This window comes from Homarus americanus, unplaced genomic scaffold (genome assembly GCF_018991925.1).
Source record: "Homarus americanus isolate GMGI-L3 unplaced genomic scaffold, GMGI_Hamer_2.0 scaffold24694, whole genome shotgun sequence".
Classification (NCBI taxonomy): Eukaryota; Metazoa; Arthropoda; class Malacostraca; order Decapoda; family Nephropidae; genus Homarus; species Homarus americanus.
This window is the reverse complement of record NW_024732780.1, coordinates 5,882,286-5,903,486: the sequence shown is the minus strand read 5'-3', so window position 1 is coordinate 5,903,486 and position 21,201 is coordinate 5,882,286. Positions and strand designations below refer to the sequence as shown.

Below are 21,201 nucleotides of genomic sequence, written 5' to 3'. Positions count from 1 at the left end.
TCTATTTCTCTTAAGTATTAATTGTGTGCATGTACCATCATAAAATTATGATGTTATTTTTACTAGAACATAGTTGTGTGTCGTCAAAAAGTAGAGTTTGGGGGTCGGGCCAGTCTCTATTGGAATTAATCCCATATGTTCTGTTGTTCCATTTATGCGGATTTCACTTAACGCGGTACCCTGTGGGTTCAATTGACCGCGTAAATCGGGGTACTACTGTGTGTGTATGTATATATATATATATATACAGTGGGGTATGCTATAATGAACGGATCCTACTACGAATATTCCTATAACGAACGGTTTTACCTATAAAATTGAGAATGCTATAACGAACGAAACTCCTACAACGAACATTAATTAATTTTTTTTTTTTATAATTTATTGTTTTTTATTACAAATATTAATGATATTCTTTATTTCAGGGGTTTAGATGCATATTTATGCACTTTTTTACAATTTTTACAATTTTATATTATATTTTTCAATGTTAAGTGGTTGTATTTGGGGGCCTGGAACGGATTAATCCTATAACGAACGAATGCTATAACAAACAAGGTTCTAGAACCAATTAGATTCGTTATAGCATACCCCACTGTACCACATAAATATATAGATATATATATATATATATATATATATATATATATATATATATATATATATATATATATATATATATATACACACACACACACACATTCGGTTGTCAAAAACGCGTTTACATAACTCATTTACATATATATATATATATATATATATATATATATATATATATATATATATATATATATATATATATATATATATATATATATATATATATATATATATATATATATATATATACTGAATATACTATGTACAAAAAATGAATGTTCAATGAATTATTTATGGTGCATTAGGGTACTGGTCACTTCTGATGGGCTATAAATAGCCTTCTTTATCTCCCCTACATCTCACCCTGAGCCAGACGGAAGGGTCTTGGTAAATAACATGTTTGCTTATTTTCCATTTACTTTAAATAGATTTACCGAATTATTTGTTTTATTTATTTATTTATAATATACTGTAATATATTAAACACACTGTAATTATTTTCTTTAATTTATAAACTGTTTTGCGACAAAGGAATGTTCTCCAGTAGTGTTTCATTAGGATTTGAGTGAAAAAATATTACGTACTTACACAATTGTTCCTCTTACTTTGACAACACAACATACATACAGTATATTATTTCTCAGTTTTGATCTTTTTTTTTAATTTTTGTATTTATTTATAGTTAGTTACTTAAAATAAGGCCAATTCACTTCAAGTAATGGCATCAAATATTACCAGCTGGTGTAGTGTAAACACTAGTGACGTCACTTGAGCGTCTGTAATTAACCGTCGATAGTTTCAAGAATTAATGCACTCATTTACTGAATATTCTTTGGAAAAAAATAAAATTTAAATCAATTATTTATAGGAGATAAATATTATTATGAGTAAATATACCGATACCGGTATGCATTACTGACCACCTCCACGGCTCCTCACTGGCAAATGGGGGGGGGGGCGTGGGGAGGGGTGTGTGATGATAGCTGTGTTTATTATAGGGGTATAAATCTCTTTTACGGTATGTTAGACAGGTTTATAATACATTTTTATTATTTTAATATACCGGTAATCTTAATTTGAATCCAGCTTGCCAAACGTAAGTTTCAGTATAAAATAATTAGTGGTAAGACCTTGTGAGTGGCTTACGATGTTTTCATCACCACTCTTGACACACTAAACCACAATATTTAAGAGGTAAGAATTTTAAACTTGGTGGTTTAGACGACCCCCTAACTTTGGGCAGATTTTTTTAATGTTCAAATTTCGTCTTATAGGCCGTGATATACGGTATACACAGTTGTACCCCGCTTAACGCGGTTTCACTTAACGCGATTTCTCATATACGCGGTGCCTCGCCAGAACCGGACTTTCACTTTACGCGGTTCATCTACTCATATACGCGGGAAGCGGCGCGGGCACGATGCGCACAAGGTCGCCCAGTCATCCAAACATTAACCGAGTTCTTCACCCGCCACCCACCACAACCGGCCCAAGTCAGTGATAGTGATAATTATAGTGAGGATATGGACTTATATGGACTTTGAGGGGTTTGACAAAGAGGCCCTGCAAGCCTCTGTGGTAAGTGATACAATTGATACAAGTGATACAGGTGAGGGCCAATAATCTGCCCTCTGCCTCGGAACCAACCCCCCATCCCCGTGTGCCCAGCCATCTTTTCTACAAATGTAAGTGTTAAAAAACCTAATATTATTGATATTTCTCTTAATTATTAATTGTGTGTGCATACCATCATAAAGTTAAGATAATATTTTTACTACAACATAGTTGTGTGACGTCAAAAAGTGAAGTTTGGGGGTCGGGCCAGTCTCTATTGGAATTAATCCCATATGTTCTGTTGTTCACTTAACGCAGTTTTCACTTAACGCGGTACCCTGTGGGTTCAATTGACCGTGTTAAGAGGGGTACAACTGTAATAATATGTAAAGTACTTGAGAGTATTATCAGAGATGCCGCAATGGAACATCTAATACGAAACAATCTTGTAAAGGATTGCCAACACGGTTTTATGGCAGGGCGCTCCTGCTTAACACAATTGCTCAAGGTATAGGATATCTGGACCCATATTCTGGAACGGGGTGGTAATATCGACAATATTTACCTAGATTTTGCCAAGGTTTTTGACAGTGCACCCCACGAAAGGCTGAAAATCAAACTGGAAGGGTACGGAATTCGGAGAAATGTCCTAGCGTGGATAGAAGACTTTCTACATGACCGCAAACTGTGTGTGGTGATTAATGGCACGAAATCATCATCCGTACCTGTCACAAGCGGGGTACCACAGGCCAGTGTATTGGGCCTGCTGTTGTTTGTTTGTTTCATAAATGTCATGCCTGACGTTGTACACTCCTCCATACAAATGTTTGCCGATGATGCCAAGTTATTTCGGGAAATCAAGAACCAAGCGGACTGTGAAGAGCTGCAGAAGGACCTCTGTGGGCTCCAAGAATGGTCGAAGAAATGGCTGCTGAGATTCAATGTCACGAAGTGTAAGAGGATGTACCTGGGACGTACCAATGTTAAGGATGCGTATCATATGTCCCAATAGGATGAAGAAACTGCACTATTTGAGACTGAATGTGAGAAAGACCTAGGTGTGTATGTTGACAATGAGCTGAAGTTCTCGGGCCATTGCGAGTAGTAGGTAAATCAGGCAAATAAATTTTTGGGTCTTATAAGAAGGTCGTTCAGATATCTAGATGGTCCGTCTCTCGTAACGATCTTCAAGAATGAAGTGCTTGCCCATCTGGAGGACTGTCACCCCGTCTTGTCCCCGAGATATGCTAGGGACTGTCAGTTGGCTGAAAATATTCAAAGGAGGGCCACCAGACTGGTGCCTGCACTTCCGCACCTCAGCTACCCTGAGAGATTGGAGCACCTGAACTTGCCAAGCTTATACTACAGACAGGCAAGGGGTGACCTAATTGAGGTGTATACACATCTCAAGGGTCTGTCGAGTGTTCTTACTTGGAGCTGGCGGACGCTCGCTAAAGATTGAAGAAGCCGCAAGTCCAGAAAACTGTGAGGGCAAACTTTTTCGGAGTTAGAATTGTGAACTCTTGGAACAGTCTGCCAGAAAGTGTTTTGACAGCACCGAGTGTGAGCTCTTTCAAGACAAGACTTGACCAACACTGGAGCAGGTTCAGGTACATTCAGGAGCTGGTGCATGCTCAGTACTTGCCAACAGTGCGTATCAGAGACGTGACCGATCGCCCAAGCGGCTAACGAGCCGATCATTTGGTGAAGAGGATAAAAGTAAAAAGTAAGTCTTACAAAGCTAGGAAAGATGATACTTTTAAACTATTTATTTTTAAGGGGTCTATTTCTTCTAATGAATCTTCTGCTCAGAACCTTGTTAAAATTCTTAGACACTACAGCTTCTGTTAGCATTGTGAGAGGGTCAGTTCCTTGTTTGGATGATGTCCTTACTGGTCAAAGTGTACTCGCTGAGGGTGTGGGTGGAATTTCTGCTACAGACATTTCCCTTATTAAGATTTTTTAAGGTCAGATTTGGTTTCAGGCTATGTCATTGTTGAAGTAAAATACTTTCTCCCAGTTCTGGGAGTTACATTTTTGTTAGGAAATGACCTTGCTGGTTCTAAAGTGGTACCATAACCAGGTGTGTCTCCTATTTCTTTGCCTCATAATCCCACAGCAGTTAGAAGAGAAACTTCCTAATTTATTTCCTACCTGTGCAGTCACCATAAGCATGAACAAAATCAAAGCTTATTCCCTTGATGGTTTTGATGATTTACATGTTAATGATTTGTACATTGCTAAAGATGACAGTGATCAATCTACAGAGCCTACAAGTTTAGAAACACATAATAATGTTCCAATCACTACTGATGCACTGATGAAAGCTCAAATGGAGGACATTGAGTTCCGCACATTCTACAACAAGTCTGTAGACGAATCGGACATGTCTAAACTCCCTACTTGACATTACCTCAAGTCAGATATTCTAATGCACAAGTACAGACCTCCTCATGTTCCTGCCAATGAAGTTTGGTCAGAGACACATCAGATTTTCGTTCCTACTAAACTTATATCAACTATATTAGCCCTTGCACATGACTATAGTGGTGGATATCTTGGAGTAAATAAGACCTTTCACAAAATCCTTCAACATTTCTACTGGCCAAAGGTACAACGTGATGTAGGTAAATATTGTAGAACTTGTCATGAATGTCAACTAGCAGGAAAACCAAATCAGACCATTAAGCCTGCACCATTAAAGCCAATTCCAGTAGGGACCCTTCCTACAACTTAAAAAGGTAACCAATTTCTTTTCACAATGATGTGTAGCACTACTTGGTATCCTCAAGTTATTCCTTTACGATGCATGACAATGCATAACTACAGTGCAAAGAAAGTTTTGAATGCACTGATTACATTTTTCATCCAATATGGAGTTCCAAAGGTAGTCCAGTGTGACCAGGGTTCAAATTTCACCTCAGGGCTATTCAAGCAAGTAATGAAGAAGATGGGAGTTCATCAGTACCTAGCAATGGCATATTATCCGGAGTCTCAAGGGGCATTTGAGAGGTTTCACCAGACTCTAAAAGCTGTATGTATACCATGTATGTACAGTTAACCCTCACTTTACGCGGTCCCACATTCCGCGTTTCCACGTTTACGCGGTGCCCTGCCGGAACCCAGGATGCTCACATTCCGCGGTGCGTGTACCCCTTTACGCGGAGAGCGGCTGGCGAGCCGCGCCATTTTTGGGTCCAAACCTCCCGCCATCCGCCATGTTGTGTAAGCTGCGCGAACAAGGTCGCCCAGTCATCAAAACATTACCAGTTCTTCACCCGCCACCCACCACAGCCGGCCCAAGTCAGTGATAGTGATAATTATGGTGAGGATATGGACTTATATGGACTTTGGGGAGTTTGACAAAGAGGCCTTGCAAGCCTCTGTGGTGGATAGTGATACAATTGATACAAGTGACACAGGTGAGGGCCAATAATCTGCCCTCTGCCTCGGAACCAACCGCCCATCCCCGTGTGCCCAGCCATTTTTTCTACTAATGTAAGTGTTAAAAAACCTAATATTATTGATATTTCTCTTAATTATTAAGTGTGTGCATACCATCATAAAGTTAAGATAATATTTTTACTACAACATAGTTGTGTGTCGTCAAAAAGTGGAGTTTGGGGATCGGCCCAGACTCCATTTCAATTAATCCCATATGTTATGTTATTCACTTTACGCGTTTCTCACTTTACGCGGGACCCTCCGGGTTACATTAACCGCGTAAAGTGAGGGTTAACTGTACTCTATATATATATACATTACTTCTCTAGTCAGTAGCGTGTGGCAATGCCCCTGTTTCATGTCACCACACGCCTAGATAAATGTGCCTGGTGACATCTGGAAGCTGCTAATGTACCACTTACCACATGTCGCCTGAGAGGTCAGAGAGAGGTCAGTTGACCCATATAGGAGTGTAAGGACTACCTGTGCTTGTAAATGTACCCTTGTATATTTCCGTTGAATAGAACCTACAGAACTCTACAGGTGTTTATGTTCGCTCCTGTAGTTAGAACCAAGTACCCCGAACATTTCCAAAAACCACGATAATGAAATATTGTATATCGAGAATGATAGAGACTAGGAAGAGGGAATCCAAATTTTATTATTTACAATCAGATAGAAAACAAGAGTCCGTGGCTTCACCCCAACTTGTGTATGGACACCAAGTCAGGGGAACTCTTAAGGTCTTAAAATATTCATGGATTGACACTGAACTTACTCAGAGAGACTTCACTCAGCTTGTGAGTTGCCAAGGGAGAATTTGAAGGAAGCTCAGAAAAGAATGAAAGACACATATGACTTACAGATTCAAGTTAGAGAATTTATGCCTGGTGATCTTGTTTTTTTTTTGCCAATTCATAAACATGCATTAGAGTCAAAGTTTCATGGACCATACAAAGTTTTATTCAAGGTTAATGATGTAAAAAATCTTAAGACACCAGGATGCAGCAAACCTGAGAGACTTGTTCATGTGAACTTACTTAAAGGTTATGAATTAGAGGTAACATTATCACTGTTGTTAACCTTGTTTGCTTTATGGAACCCAGTGAGGAAGACTGTAATGACATTCTAGAACAACCAAAGCAAAGATGATTGACTCAAGTATTTTGGCTAATATCCACATAAAATTGCAGCCTTTGTGACTGGTCCAGATTGAAGAGATGGAGCAGCTACTTGGGGACTATCAACACCTGTTCAGTGATGTTCCACAACCTTGCAGTCTGGTGGAACTTAATGTCGTCCAGGTGGGAGATCCGGCACCCACCAAACAAACTCCTTATCGAATGAGTCCCAGCAAGAAAGTAAGTCTGAAGAAGGAGGTTGACTTTCTACTGCAGCACAACTTGAACTTGGTGACAGTGAAGGGTCTTCTCTGTGTCTGTAGGTACCAAAGCCAGATGGGTCATGGTGAATGTGCACAGACTATTGGAAGATCAATAAAGTGACCCAGGGAGAATGTTACCCACTGCCACATATTAATGGCCTCATCGACACCAAAGGGAATGCCGAGTATGTGACCAAGCTTGATTTACTGAAAGGTTATTACCAGACACGACTTACTGACAAAGCAAAGAGGATATCTGCCTTTACAACACCAGACGGGCTATACAACTATAAAATCCTTCCTTTTCGAATGAAAATGCACCAGCTACAGAGTGATCCATGGGTTGTCGGGCATTCAAGCATATTTGGGTGGCCTGGTGGTTCACAGCACAACCTAAGAGGAGCACATTTTCAGAATTTGAGACTTGTTTACCCACCTGACTGGTGCTGGATTGACTGTTAATCTGGTGAAAGTGAGTTGGGCAAAGCATATGTTATTTTCTTGGAGCATGAGATTGGACAAGTACGCATCACTCCAGTGTCAGCAAAGGTTGAAGCCATCTGTAACCTCCAGATTCCTTGGGATCGCAAAGCCGTTATGAGGTTCTTGGACATGACTGGATGTTACAGACGTTTCTGTTCTGATTTTGGTTATATTGCAGTCCCTCTCACTTATCTGCTAAGCCCAAAGAAGTTGTTTCTGTGAACCACTGAATGCCAAGCTGCTTATGAAAATATCTGTGCTTGTCTAATTAGTGCTCCAGTATTGCAGTTGCCTAATTTTTATGAAAAACTTGTTGTTTATCTGACGTGTGTCTTGGATACCCACAAAATGTTCTATACTACTGAGGGTATACACAAGCACTTGTTGCCTTAAAAGTAGGTTCTATTCTCGTACGGGAGATATATATACAGTAGGACCCAGGAGCTCGCGTTTCCACACCACGAAGACTCTGTCTTCTCTCTCTCTCTATGTATTACTGCGCTCTGGGATGTACAGATGCCAGCATTCACAAGCTGAATACATAAAGTATAAATATGATAATTTATATACATAATATGGTACACAATAAATGGGAATATTACATAGAATTAATATATGTTCTGTAATACTTTACTATACATAATTAATGGAGTAATATAAGAGTAATATAATAATACACAGCTTAAGGTACTACTTTGTGTCAATATCATACAGTTTACAGTGATCATAATCCGCTATGTTCTTTTAGATAAATTGAAAAATAGTAACCAAAGACTAGTAAGATGGTCCCTTGCCTTACAAGCTTGTTATTAAACATATAAAAGGAAAAGATAATTGGAATTGCAGACACACTGTCCCTTATGCTTATTTCATTTTCAAGATTTATCCTTGTATAAATTTTGTCTTAAAGGGGGAGGTGTCATGAATCCTTAGTCGAGATGAATTGGGGTTAAGGAGAGTTCCAGTGAATTGGGTATTGGTGATTTCATTGGAGGTGTATTGTATATATTATATTCTGATTAAATTGTTTGGACTGTTTTGTAGTAATATGATATGTAAAATAAATTTATTTAGTTGATTTATTCTAATTACCTAATTTCAGCATATCAGCTATTAGACTAGTAACTGTGGTTCTTGTGATTACTTTACTTTTTACTTTTATACTCTTCACCACTGATCGGCTCGTTAGCTGCTTGGGTGATCGGTCTCGTCTCTATTATGCACTGTTGGCAAGTACTGGTCATGCACTGGATCCTGAATGTACCTGAACCTGTTCCAGTGTTGGTCAAGTCTGGTCTTGAAAGAGTTCACACTCGGTGCCATCACAACACTCTCTGGCAGATTGCTCCAAGAGTTCACAACTTTCACTCCAAAAAAGTTACCCCTCACAGTTTTTTCGGCTTGTGACTTCTTCAACCTTAAGCTGTGACCCCCAGTGTGTCAAGCATTTGCCAGCTCCAGGTAAGGACACTCAATGCTTATACACTTTAATTAGTTCCCCCCTTGCCCATCTGTAGTGTAAGTTAGGCAAGTTCAGGCGCTCCAATCTTTCAGGGTAGCTGAGGTGCCGTAGTGCAGGCACCAGTCTGGTGTCCCTCCTTTGGACATTATCAATCAACTGACAGTCCCTAGCATATCTCGGGGACCAGGTGGGGTGACAGTACTCCAGATAGGGAAGCACTTCACTCATGAAGGTCGTTACGACCTTCTTATAAGACCTAATAATTTATTTACCTGATTTACCTTCTTCTCATAATGGCCCGAGAACTTCAGCTCATTATCAACATACACACCTAGGTCCTTCTCATATTCAGTCTCAAATAGTGCAGTTTCATTATCCCATTGGGACAAATGATACGCCTCCTTGCTGTTGGTATGCCCCAGGTACATCTTCTTACACTCCATGACATTGAATCTTAGCAGCCATTTCTTCGACCATTCTTGGAGCTCACAGAGATCCTTCTGCAGCTCTTCACAGTCCGCTTGGTTCTTAATTTCCCAAAATAACTTAGCGTCATCCACAAATATTTGTATGGAGGAATGTACAGCGTCAGGCACGTCATTTATGAAGCAAACAAACAACAGCATGCCCAATACACTGGCCTGTGGTACCCCGCTTGTGACGGGTACACATGATGATTTCGCGCCATTAATCACCGCATACTGCTTGCTGTCATATTGAAAGTCTTCTATCCAAGCTAGGACATTTCCCCAAATTCCATACCCTTCCAGTTTAATTTACAGCCTTTCATGGGGTACACTGTCGAAAGCCTTGGCAAAATCTATGTACAGTTAACCCTCACTTTACGCGGTCCCGCATTCCGCGTTTCCACGTTAACGCGGTGCCTTGCCAGAACCTCACGTGCTCACATTACGCGGTACGTGAACCCCATTACGCGGAGAGTGTCCGGGGCGACGCTATTTTTAGATTCGCCCCACCCGCCACCCGCCCGCCTGCCTCTCCCTCCTCCTCCCTCCGCTTGGGCAAGCGGCGCGGTAAGGTTGCGCAGTGTGTGTCTTTGTTGCGTTATCACTGACGTCATATGACGTATCAGACCTGTGATTGGCCATGCATCCCTACCCCCCCTCTGCTGCTAGCTGTAATTGGCTTAAAGTATTATGACGTGTCCACCCGGGGGAGGGAGGGAGGGAGGAAAGACGACGCTTGACCTAGCCGCGGCAGTTTCATCCCTCAAGGCCACTCCGTGTAAACGCGCATCCATTGTTCCGTAAAATGGCTTCCGCCGGACCACCACCCCCAGAGAGAAACCTTTCCTTACCTGGACCCAGCGGCACTAAACCAAAGAAGACACGACGTTCCTTAAGCTACGAGGTGAAGTATAGCATCATCCAAGAGTTGGAGAAAGGAACAAGGCAGGTTGATTTGGCGCGCCAGCATGGCGTGAACGAATCTACGATCCGGACTATAAAGAAGGATTCAGCCAAGATAAAGGAGCACATGAAGATCACAAAGTCTACAGGTGCTTCTATGATCAAGTATTTTCACAACCAGGTGCTTCTCAAGACAGAAAAATTACTTGTGAGGTACTTGGTGCGTCAGGTGCGACGGAACATGGCGGTCGACACGCACTCTGTTAAGGACTACGCACGTGAACTGTACATGGCAGTGGCACGAAAGATGGGAACTTCAGAGCCCAAACCCTTTAATGCTTCCTCTGGGTGGTTACAGAGGTTTAAGATCCGGAACAAGATCACCAATATAAACATTGGTGGTGAAGAAGCAAGTGCTGATCGTGCTGCGGCTCAGGAATTTCCTCCGTTTTTACGTGAGATTATGGAGGAAGGACAGTACAGTGACGACCAGGTGTTTAACATGGACGAATCTGGTCTTTTCTGGAAAAAGCTACCTTCCAAGTCCTTCGTTGTGAAGAATGCCAGAAGGATTCGGGGCCGGAAAATGCAGAAGGAACGCATCACCGTCCTGTTTACCACCAATGCCTCCGGTACCTGTAAGCTCAAGTTATCGTTGATCCACACAGCCCGCAAGCCGCACGCCTACAAAACCATGGACATGACCAAGCTAAATATCCACTGGCTGACCGCACGTAAGGCATGGATGTTCTCTACACTGTCCCTCTCCTGGTTTGATAACTGTTTTGTTCCCGATGTAAAGAAATTCTGTGAGCGACAGAATGTCCCATTTAATATTTTGTTGCTGCTGGACAACGCACCAGGACACTCGCCCCTACTGTTAGATCGTCACCCCAACGTAAAAGTGGTCTTCCTTCCTCCCAACACTACGTCTTTAATCCAGCCCATGGACCAGGAGTTGATTTGCAGTGTGAAAGCTGCATTCTCAACAAAAAAATTCCAGCTCCTGAACGACTACACCAACACCAGGGAAGAGTTGCGTAACCTGAGTGACACCACCACCGATAGCAAGAGCGAAGAAGATGAGGATCAACAGTTAGAACAGCAAAAAATACTCTTCAAACAATTCTGGAGAGTATTTAACATCAAGAAAGCTGTGGACTTCTTGGTGGAGTCATGGGATCAGCTGTCTATTGCTACAATTCGTCACGCATGGAGACATGTGTTGCATGGAATACCAGGTGAGAGGAGGAGTCAATCTGTGACTGGTGAGGTTCAGAATGTTGCAGTAGCAGTGGACCTTGCCAGAGAAGCTGCGCAGACTGTTACAGTTCCAGGCTTCTCCGAGACCACCAACGACGACATCCTGGAGGTGATCAGAGATCCTGAAGTGACTGCCGACGAGATGTTGGAAGAAGAACACGTCAGTGAAGAGGAGGAAGAAGGTGCGTCAGTCTCCGAAGAACACAATTTAAGTCATAGTGATATTAAGGGTGCCATGGAGTGTGCAGAGAAGATGAAGTCCTTCCTTTCCCGCGACAATGACGATGACCGCTATGAAGTCTTCCATACCCGGCTGGTGCAGGCTATGGAGCCGTACATCAAGGTGTATCACGACAACATCAACGCCAGCCGTCAGCAAAGCATAACAGATTTCTTCACCCGCAACCCACCACAGCCAGCCCAAGCCAGTGATAGTGACAGTGAAGGTGACTTTGAGGGATTTGTCAGGGAAGCCCTGACAACTGTAAGTGACAGTGATGATGATTCACCTAGTAATGGTGATTCACCTGAGGGCCAGTAATCTGCCCTCTGCCTCGGAACCAGCCTCCATCCCCGTATGCCGACCCATCTCTTCTACTACCGTAAGTGTTACACCTAATTTTTAGTTTTCTAACCTTACCTTTATTTTTCCTATGTTAACCTTTATCTTTCCTAACCTAACCTCTTCTATATTACTTGTTTTTTCATACCATCATAAAGTTAAGATAAAATTTTTACTACAACATAGTTGTGTGTCGTCAAAAAGTGGAGTTTGGGGATCGGCCCGGACTCCATTTCAATTAATCCCATATGTTATGTTATTCACTTTACGCGTTCCTCACTTTCCGCGGTACCCTCCGGGTTACATTAACCGCGTAAAGTGAGGGTTAACTGTATATACAGTATAGTCTTCATTTACGCAGTCAATTGAACCCATGGAGGTCCGCGTAAAACGAGAAACGTGTAACTGAAATAACAGAACATATGGGATTAATTGAAATAGAGACTGGGCCGACCCCCAAAATACACTTTTTCCGACACAATACCTACGTTGTAGTAAAAATAACATCTTAATTTTATGATGGTATGCACAACAATTAATATTTAAGAGAAATATCAATAATATTAGGTTTTTAACACTTACGTTAGTAGAAAAGATGGCTGGGCACATGGGGATAGGGGGGTTGGTTCCAAGGCAGAGGGCAGATAATTGACCCTCACCTGTATCACTTGCATCAATTGTATCACTATCCACCACAGAGGCTTGCAGGGCCTCTTTGTCAAACCCCTCAAAGTCCATATCCTCACTATCACTGACTTGGGCCGGCTGTGGTGGGTGGTGGGTGAAGAACTCGGTAATGTTTTGATGACTGGGCGACCTTGTGGGCACCCTGCCCACGCCGCTTCCTGCGTAAATGATGGAATGAACCGTGTAAATAAAAATTGTTGGTCTGGCAAGGTGCTGCGTAAGTGACCAAACGTGTAAACCAAATCCGCGTAAATCGAGACTATACTGGATTGTCGATATTACCACCACGTTCCAGAATATGGGTCCAAATATCCAGAACCTTGAATAATTGTGTTAAGCAGGAGTGCCTCGGCATAAAACCATGTTGGCAATGCTTTACAAGGTTGTTTCGTGCTAGATGTTCCATCTTGGCATCTCTTATTATGCTCTCAAGTACTTTACATACTATGTTGGTCAGGCTCACCGTTCTATAGTTGTTCATGGAGTGACGATCGCCCTTTTTGAAGATAGGTCTCACATAAGCCATTTTCCAATCACTGGGGACCTTTTGTTCATCCAGGTATTTACAAAACAGGATCTTCAGGGGCTCAGCAAGCTTGTTGCACAACTCTCTTAGCACTCCGAGATGCACCATGTCAGGGCCGGGTCTCTGATGAACCTTTAACTTTGACACTTTATTTCTTATAACTTCTTCTGTGAACACAATGTGGGTCAGTGCTGTATCAAACCATCTGTCCTCAAATGCAGGAAGGTTAATCGCATCCTCTCTTGTGAACAATGAAGAAAAGAAGCTGTTCACTGCCTCAGCTTTGTCCTGGTCAGAATATGCATAACTACCATCTTCAAACTTCAGGTCTGATAATCCTATTCACGTTTGTAATTTTGACTTTGCATAGCGGTAAAACGCCTTTGGGTTTGACCTAGCTTGCAACCAGCCTCTGGAATGCCTTTTCAGCCATTCTACAATCTGACTTTGCTTGGTTCCTGGCTCTTGCATACAACCTCTTGTCCTGCTCATCATTTGATCTAATCCACACCTTGAATTTCTCGTTTTTTTTCTTAACTTGGTCGACCGCCGCATGGTTCATGTGTAGGGGATCCCCTCTTATTCCTAGAGGCACTAGGTTTGGTCTTAGGTGTGTATTTATCGATCAAATGGTTCACTTTACTAGCTATGATATTCAGCATTGTGTCTGTGTTCTTATACCTTAGTGAGTCAGGCCAGTGGATACCCCTCATCTCCTCACTCATCCCGTCGTAAAATCCCATGTAATATTTGCACCTTGGCCTCGCTTTGTCATGAACTAGGTAACAGTTAAATCTGAATGACAACATTACATGGTGGCTGGTGCTAACTGGGGCTAGTTGTTCCAGTTTGGCCACCATACCCTCCTCGTTTATTGTGATGAGGTCCAGTGGCTTGGGTATTTGCTCCCCTCTTGAATGTGTCGGGTTTTTAAAAAGAGTAGCTGGGTTATTTTAGTCATTTGGCGTTAACTCGTTTTTCCAGTCAATGTCATCATAATTAAAGTCCTCCATGATAAGGAGGTGGCTAGGGTTGAGCATCGCTGCATTGTCTATTAAGGCTCTTAAGTTCCTTTGATTTAGTAAGCTACAGTTTGGGGCTCTGTAGATACACCCGACAATAAGTGAGACTCCTCCCTTTGATTTAATCGTACACCACTTGGATTCTTCAAAAACATCCTCTCCCTGTACCCTCGCTTGGCTGGCTCTAAGGTCTTGCCTAGCATAGATAACCACACCCCTGTTGCAAGTTTCTTGAGAAAGGTTCATAAATGAGTCATATCCAGCAATACTGAACTCACATTCCTATGGGTCAATTCTCCTGTTCTTGTACAACAGTTCTACAACTCCTACTATATCGGGTTGGTGTACCTTCAGTAGTTTTTCAAACTCCTCTCTCTTATCAAGGAACGTGTCAGTATTAGTGTACATGACATTCAAGCCGGAGTTTGTTCTTGGTACTAAGCATTTGCTTAGTACACTGTATTTTGCAGGGTGTGGTTAGAAATGTCACTGTTTACACGGCGCTTGCCTCCTCTTGGGTGGGAGGTAGAGCTGGTGCCCTCCTCCTGGGTGGGAGGTAGAGCTGGTGCGTCCTCCTGGATAGCAGGTAGAGCGGGTGCCGCTGCCCCCTGGCTCTGTGTTGGCGCTCTTGCTTCCACTACCCTCCCCGTGGATATAACCCAGGTACACCCGTCCTCGTTCCTCCTTGACTCCTCTGCTTCAAGGCCTGCAGGAGCTTGTTGTGCTGTTCCCTCTGCATTACCGTGCGATCTCGGTGAATGTATACATTCCGAAATGCCTCGCTCCTTGCTAAGTTTTTTGCATGCCGAATAACCTCCCATTTCTTCTCGAGAGGTCCTTTAATTCCTGCTGTCCACCTGTCAGGTTGGAAAAAGCCAGTTGAGTCGTTTTTTCTCCTGATACTGACTGCTGTGTGTCGGAGTTGCTTCCCCAATTCTCATGGTGTTGTCTGGGTATTTATTTTCTTTACTTATGTGGCTGGTTTGTATTCAACTCGACAGATAAGTTATTCTTGTTATTATTGTAGGTATAATATTTAGGATGTTTAATAGGAATTTAAATTAAGTTACCATTCTGTTTTGCCTCGTAATGTTCGTAATGAGAGTTTCCTTGTAAATACTATATTGATTTGTTTTAAGTGTCTTTTTCACTCTGGGTTTTCTCCTTCACAATAAACAACAATTGACATTTTGAAGCCTATCTAGAGCTCTTTTAATAATAAATGCATTAAAGTAATTTTATTACTGATCAGTATTCTCCCAACCTTATTTAGATCTGTAATAACATGTTATTGCTACTTGGTTTATGGGCTATATGACATTAAGTTAACTGATTTGTATGATTGTGATCAATACATCACCTATCATTCAGAAAGGACAGGGATACAAGTGGTGGTGTACATGTACTCCTGTATGTCAAGGAGCACCTGACAGCAACCATTAATCATGAGCTAAATGAAATAGGATCATCCGAATCAATTTGGTGTGATTTAATAGCTCAAAACAAAAGGAAGCTGGCAGTGTGTGTTTGCTATCGGGAAGACTCAACTCGGGGAAGGAAATAGTAGACCTTCAAAGAATCATCTAGGTAGCATCCAGAGCACATGCCCTCATCATGGGTGACTTTAATCAGGAGACATTAGACTGGGTGAATCTTACCACTCATGCCAAGGGAGAAGAATTTCTTTATCTCATTCAAGATTTATTCCTCACACAACACATGTCGGAACCCACGAGGGGAGACATCATTCTAGATTTGGTCTTGATGACTGAGGAGGCTATGGTGGACGAGGTTCACACTGGGAAACCTAACTCCGGCCAGCAACCACTACATACTAAGATGGAATACAATCTCTGAAAGTTGGGCAAGTGTTGAGGAGGAATACTATGACTTCAACCATGGAGGTATGGAGGTTATCAGCTCATGAAACAAACAACAGAAAATAACTGGGAAGATATAGTTAAAGAGGAGACAGACAAAGAAGAATCATTGCAAGACTTTATGGAAATCATTGAAATAACAGTTGAGAAATGTATACCCCCAAAAACAAGGAAGAAAGGGAATAAGACTGGTTGAATGACAGATCTAGGAAAGGTTGCTAAACTAAATGCTAGCTGTGGAGGAAATATTGGAGCATAAGAAATGATGCAAATTATGTAGTACTGTAAGCAAAAGACCCTTAAATGTGGCCAACTACAAAATTACCTGGTATATCAGCCAAAAAGCCCTTTGAGATGAAATTAGTTATAATATTTAGAAAGATCCCAAGTCTTTTTATGCATATAACAGGAGCACAATAAAAACCAAGGATACTGCTGGCTATTTAAAGAATGAAATTAAATTGGCCTTGGAGAATGACAGACAAATAGCAAATGCCCTAAAGGATGACTGTACATCAGTATTTACACGAGATGATGGATAACATGCCAGAACCATGGAGAATGGATTCCCCAGGGGTGGTAAATTAATTAAGAGAGCAATTACAGACAAATCATCAAAAGGAAAGTAGCCAGCTTGAAAGAATTCAAAGCCCTTGGAGTGGACGAAGCACAGACCAAAGTGATAAAGGAGGTGGCAAATGAGATTTGAACCCCACTAACGCCCGTATTATTAAACAACATCTTCCTTTGAAGAGGGTCGTCGTGTTTTAACTCGAGTTTTAAACTAAATGAGTCCTGAGGGACACTGCAGTACTGTACTTAACGGGGTGGTGTGGAGGTAAAATTAACTAATTCCAATCCAATTCATTTATAATATTGGAATTAGTTAATTTTACCGCCACACCACCCCGTTAAGTACTTTACTGCGGCGTTCCTCATGACTCATTTAGTTTAAAACTCGGGTTGAAACACGACGACCCTCTTCAAGGGAAGATGTTGTTTAATACTACGGGCGTAAGACTCTTATTCAGGAAATCATTAGATCAAGGAAAAGTGTCAACAACCTGGAAATGAGCCGTTACTGCAGTAGACAAGAAGGGTAGGAAAAGTGCAGCATAAAACTACAGGCAGATCAGTCTTACATCCCATACATATAAACTTTCTGAGAAAATACTGAGGGACACCATCATCCCACACCTGACTGAACACAGTCTAATCAACACATCACAACCAGGTCCGTTGTCAGGTTCATAGCCTAGGAGGGGCAGTTGACCGGCCTAGAGGTGCAAGTTTTTTTATTATCAGCTCTGCAATATATGACATTATTAATTCTAATTTCTGTAATTTGTTGTTGCTACTAGTTCACCAATATTATATTTTTGTAAGAAGACTGCGAGTTTTAACCCTCTCACTGAGTCAATGTTCAACGTTGCATGTAGCATCAGGAAAAATTAACAGATCATCAGGCTGCCTAATATACATACTGTACTGTATATATATATATATACAGGGTATTCCAGAAACACTTTTCATAAATCAAAGAGTGAATTTCTGAAACGTAAATAAAGATAATTTACTAGTGAATAAATTAGCAATTCCCAATAATTTGGAGTTGCAGCCCATAAACATTTAGTAGGATTGTAATAAAATCTACGGAATGTACTAAATGAAACATTGAAGGAAAGAATGAAACCTATTCGAGGTAAATGCCCAGTGTAAGGATCAGTTGCATCGGTGAGTGGTTTGGTGGTTCGAGTGGGGCCACACCAAGCTAAACCACTAACATATACAGTTTTACTTAAGAACCACTGAACTGTGCCTTGACATAACACCAGCCAGGTTCACCACTCATCCCACACTCAGCAGAAATATCATGTGTCTGGTGTCCTGAAGCATCAGCAATGATACGTAGATCATGGGAAACAAAAGGGTGGTTGGGATTATAGTGATGACTAGAATATTGTAATCCCCACCACTTATGTTTGTCATTATCACGAGGGTTTCATCATCACGAGGGTTTGAGAGCAGCAGCTCCCAAACACACAGTATAAAAGGCTGGGACAGAACAGGTGTACTTCAGTTGGAGTCCTCTCTTGCCACTGTAAACAGGTAGGTAGGCTGTGATCAGTCACAGGCTGGTGTACATATGAAGTAGAATTTCAAACCTTTATTTTCATCTTTCACCTTTAAGATTTCTTATCTTGTCCCGGAATTTATTATTATTTTTTTTGGGGATATGGAAATGTGAGTGTAAAAAACCCTGATTGTGACAAGATCTTAATAACACAAAAGCTCTTCTTACACTTACAGCAATCCAAGATGCATTCCTCTATGCTGGTATTTTTGCTGGTTGTGGCTGTTGCTGCTGCTGCCCCTGCTGCCCCAGGAGCTGCTGGGGGCATTCCTCCAGGTAAAACTTAGCACAGGATTTTGTTCCTTGGAGATGTTCCATTATGGGTTACCTTCTCTTCTATTCCTTAAGGAGGTCCTTCATTCCTATATTAACAAGCCTATTTCTCCTTACTAGTCTTTCCCCTTCAATGAATCACATTGTTTTAATCCTACATAAAATCTGTCTCTCAGTAGGTCCTCATCCTTTACTTCTATCTTCATTCAAATCGGGTTTTACATCTTACTTCGGCCTCTTCCTCTGGGTAAGTCCTTCTTTATCTCAGTTATAAGGTAACTTTCTTCAGGTAGGTATTCCTCTTCAAGTTTGTCTTCTTTTGTCCTGATGGACTGCTTTATAGATAGATCTGGTCGGTATCCTCTTTTATTCGTGTTTCTGACAGTGTTTCATCCTAACACAGCTGTGAATGCCTTCATCCCAGCAGCTGCAAAGGCATTCATACCTTCACCTGAGGACATTAAAGCCTTGGCTGCCCTACACACCACTGCTGCCCCTCCACCAGGTGCTCCAGCTCCTGCATCATTTAAATTCGGTGTGAATGATACAAGTCCATTCTAACGTGTGTAATATTGAAATAATCTTTTGTGCTAACGTGTGTGTTACAGAGCTGAGGCAATCTTAGAAATGATATTTTATATTGTACTTGCTCACAAGGGTACAAAACCATCTATATAACCATAAAGAGACAGTCACTAAAATGTTGAAGAGTGCTGGAGATTCTACATGTAAAGCAAAAAAAATTATTATATAAATATATTAAGTCACTAAAATGTCTGACATAGTCTTGCTCTTATTCCAGCCGCCTAAACTCCTCCATCACATTCTTCCGTACGCCCCAAGAAGTTCACATTCCATCCATCTATCTTTATCTTCGGTGATCCTGAACCGGTTTGCTTTATGTTCCCACCTATTACCTTCCTTTGTGATCTACAAGATAATGAATGTCTCCTGTGGTCTACAAGATGATGGATGTCTCCTGTGGTCTACAAGATGATGAATGTCTCCTGTGGTCTACAAGATGATGGATGTCTCCTGTGGTCTACAAGATGATGAATGTCTCCTGTGGTCTACAAGATGATGAATGTCTCCTGTGGTCTACAAGATGATGGATGTCTCCTGTGGTCTACAAGATGATGAATGTCTCCTGTGGTCTACAAGATGATGAATGTCTCCTGTGGTCTACAAGATGATGGATGTCACCTGTGGTCTACAAGATGGTGACTCATTAATGTTGTCTAAAAGAAGTCTAACATCATTCATCACTGTCCTCACTGCTTGTAAAAGAATGTGACGAACATTTAGCTCTCCTTATCACTGTCCCTAGAGGTCTCTTGCTAGTTTTCTGACATTTAAGTCAATGCCAACATGTGCATAATTAAAATTAATGTCACAAGTCTTTGAATGTTACTGAAAATACTTTTGTTATACAGTACTGAAGGTTTTATTGAAAATGTGTTCTTAAGCAGTATTTGTAACTTTTATGGTCAGTAAAGAAAATTAAGTTATTCCACTTTTATTAACAACTTATACAGTATACAGGTTGACAATCCATTGTCCGAAATCCTTGGGGCCAGAGGCATTTCGGAATTTTTCGGTTTTCAGAATTTTTTTTTTTTTAGCCTACCCGGGCACAAATTACTGACCCACATTGGGGCCTGGGTGGCGGAAATATAATAAAAATAATAATAATAATTCATTGGTCTAGGTCATGTGTGTCACTTTTGATCTTTTTTTCATTCTTGTATTTCTTTATTATTATTATTATTATTATTATTATTATTATTATTTTGGTGTATTTTTTAGTAAAATTTTTATTTACTATGAATAATTATTATAATTATTATTACTATTACATTTTTGCTCCCCAGGCCCCAATGTGGGTCAGTGATCTATGCCTGGGTGGGCTAATCCCTGTTTAAAAAAAAAAAAAAAAATGCCCACAAAATAGAAATTAAGGTTTTTAGAGCTTTTCGGTTTTTGGAATTTCGGATAAAGGGTTGTCAACCTGTACTATACTCTACAGCATCTGGTCAAGTGAGATAAAAAACTTATCTTGTAATGGTAGACAATCGAGGAACTTCCTTATCTCATTCATCAGGTCAATAAAATGAAGAGATTTCTTATTAAGTCATGACATAGAAGAACAATTCACAATTTACATCTGAAATAGAATATTATGTGCAAAACTGCAAACCTCAACATACAATGCAGGGCAGTACAGTTGAGTACATTTATCTCTAGACTACAGTTAATAAGTCATCTCTTAACCCATACAGTTTTCATCAATCAATGACATGGACTATGATATGAAAAATCTTTCAAACAAGTCTCAACACATCTTCAACCTTTAAATGCCAGCCATCATCAGTGGAAGATAGCTATTGGAGTATCATCAGAGGACATTTCATGTTCCTAGCATTCCATTATTGTGCATAAGAGGGTTGAGTAGGGAATCACTAGCCACTAGTTAAGGGTAAAACATTTCTTCCTTCCCCTCCCCCCCCCCTTTATTTGTGAGCCTTTCCACACAGCCAGAACCAAGACCAAACATGGA

General features: G+C 41.0%; 1 protein-coding gene across 6 annotated transcripts in view; it reads left to right on the top strand.

Moving 5' to 3' along the window:
- LOC121868996 overlaps positions 1 to 20,152 on the top strand; it is a 36,496-nt gene extending 16,344 nt beyond the window's left edge. For 2 of the 6 annotated variants that reach the window (XR_006089488.1, XM_042370055.1), the window contains exons 3-6: positions 6,792 to 6,959; positions 18,548 to 18,647; positions 19,048 to 19,179; positions 19,447 to 20,152. Coding sequence is in view for 1 of the 6 variants with exons in the window: in XM_042370055.1 (XP_042225989.1) it covers positions 6,819 to 6,959; positions 18,548 to 18,647; positions 19,048 to 19,179; positions 19,447 to 19,454 (381 nt within the window). In the remaining 5 variants the exon portion in view is untranslated. Of the gene's footprint in view, positions 1 to 6,791; positions 6,960 to 8,744; positions 8,764 to 18,547; positions 18,648 to 19,047; positions 19,180 to 19,446 lie in introns of those variants that run through there. The other 4 variants (XR_006089490.1, XR_006089489.1, XR_006089491.1 and 1 more) reach the window with 4 other exon arrangements.
- Positions 20,153 to 21,201: the final 1,049 nt, after the last annotated feature.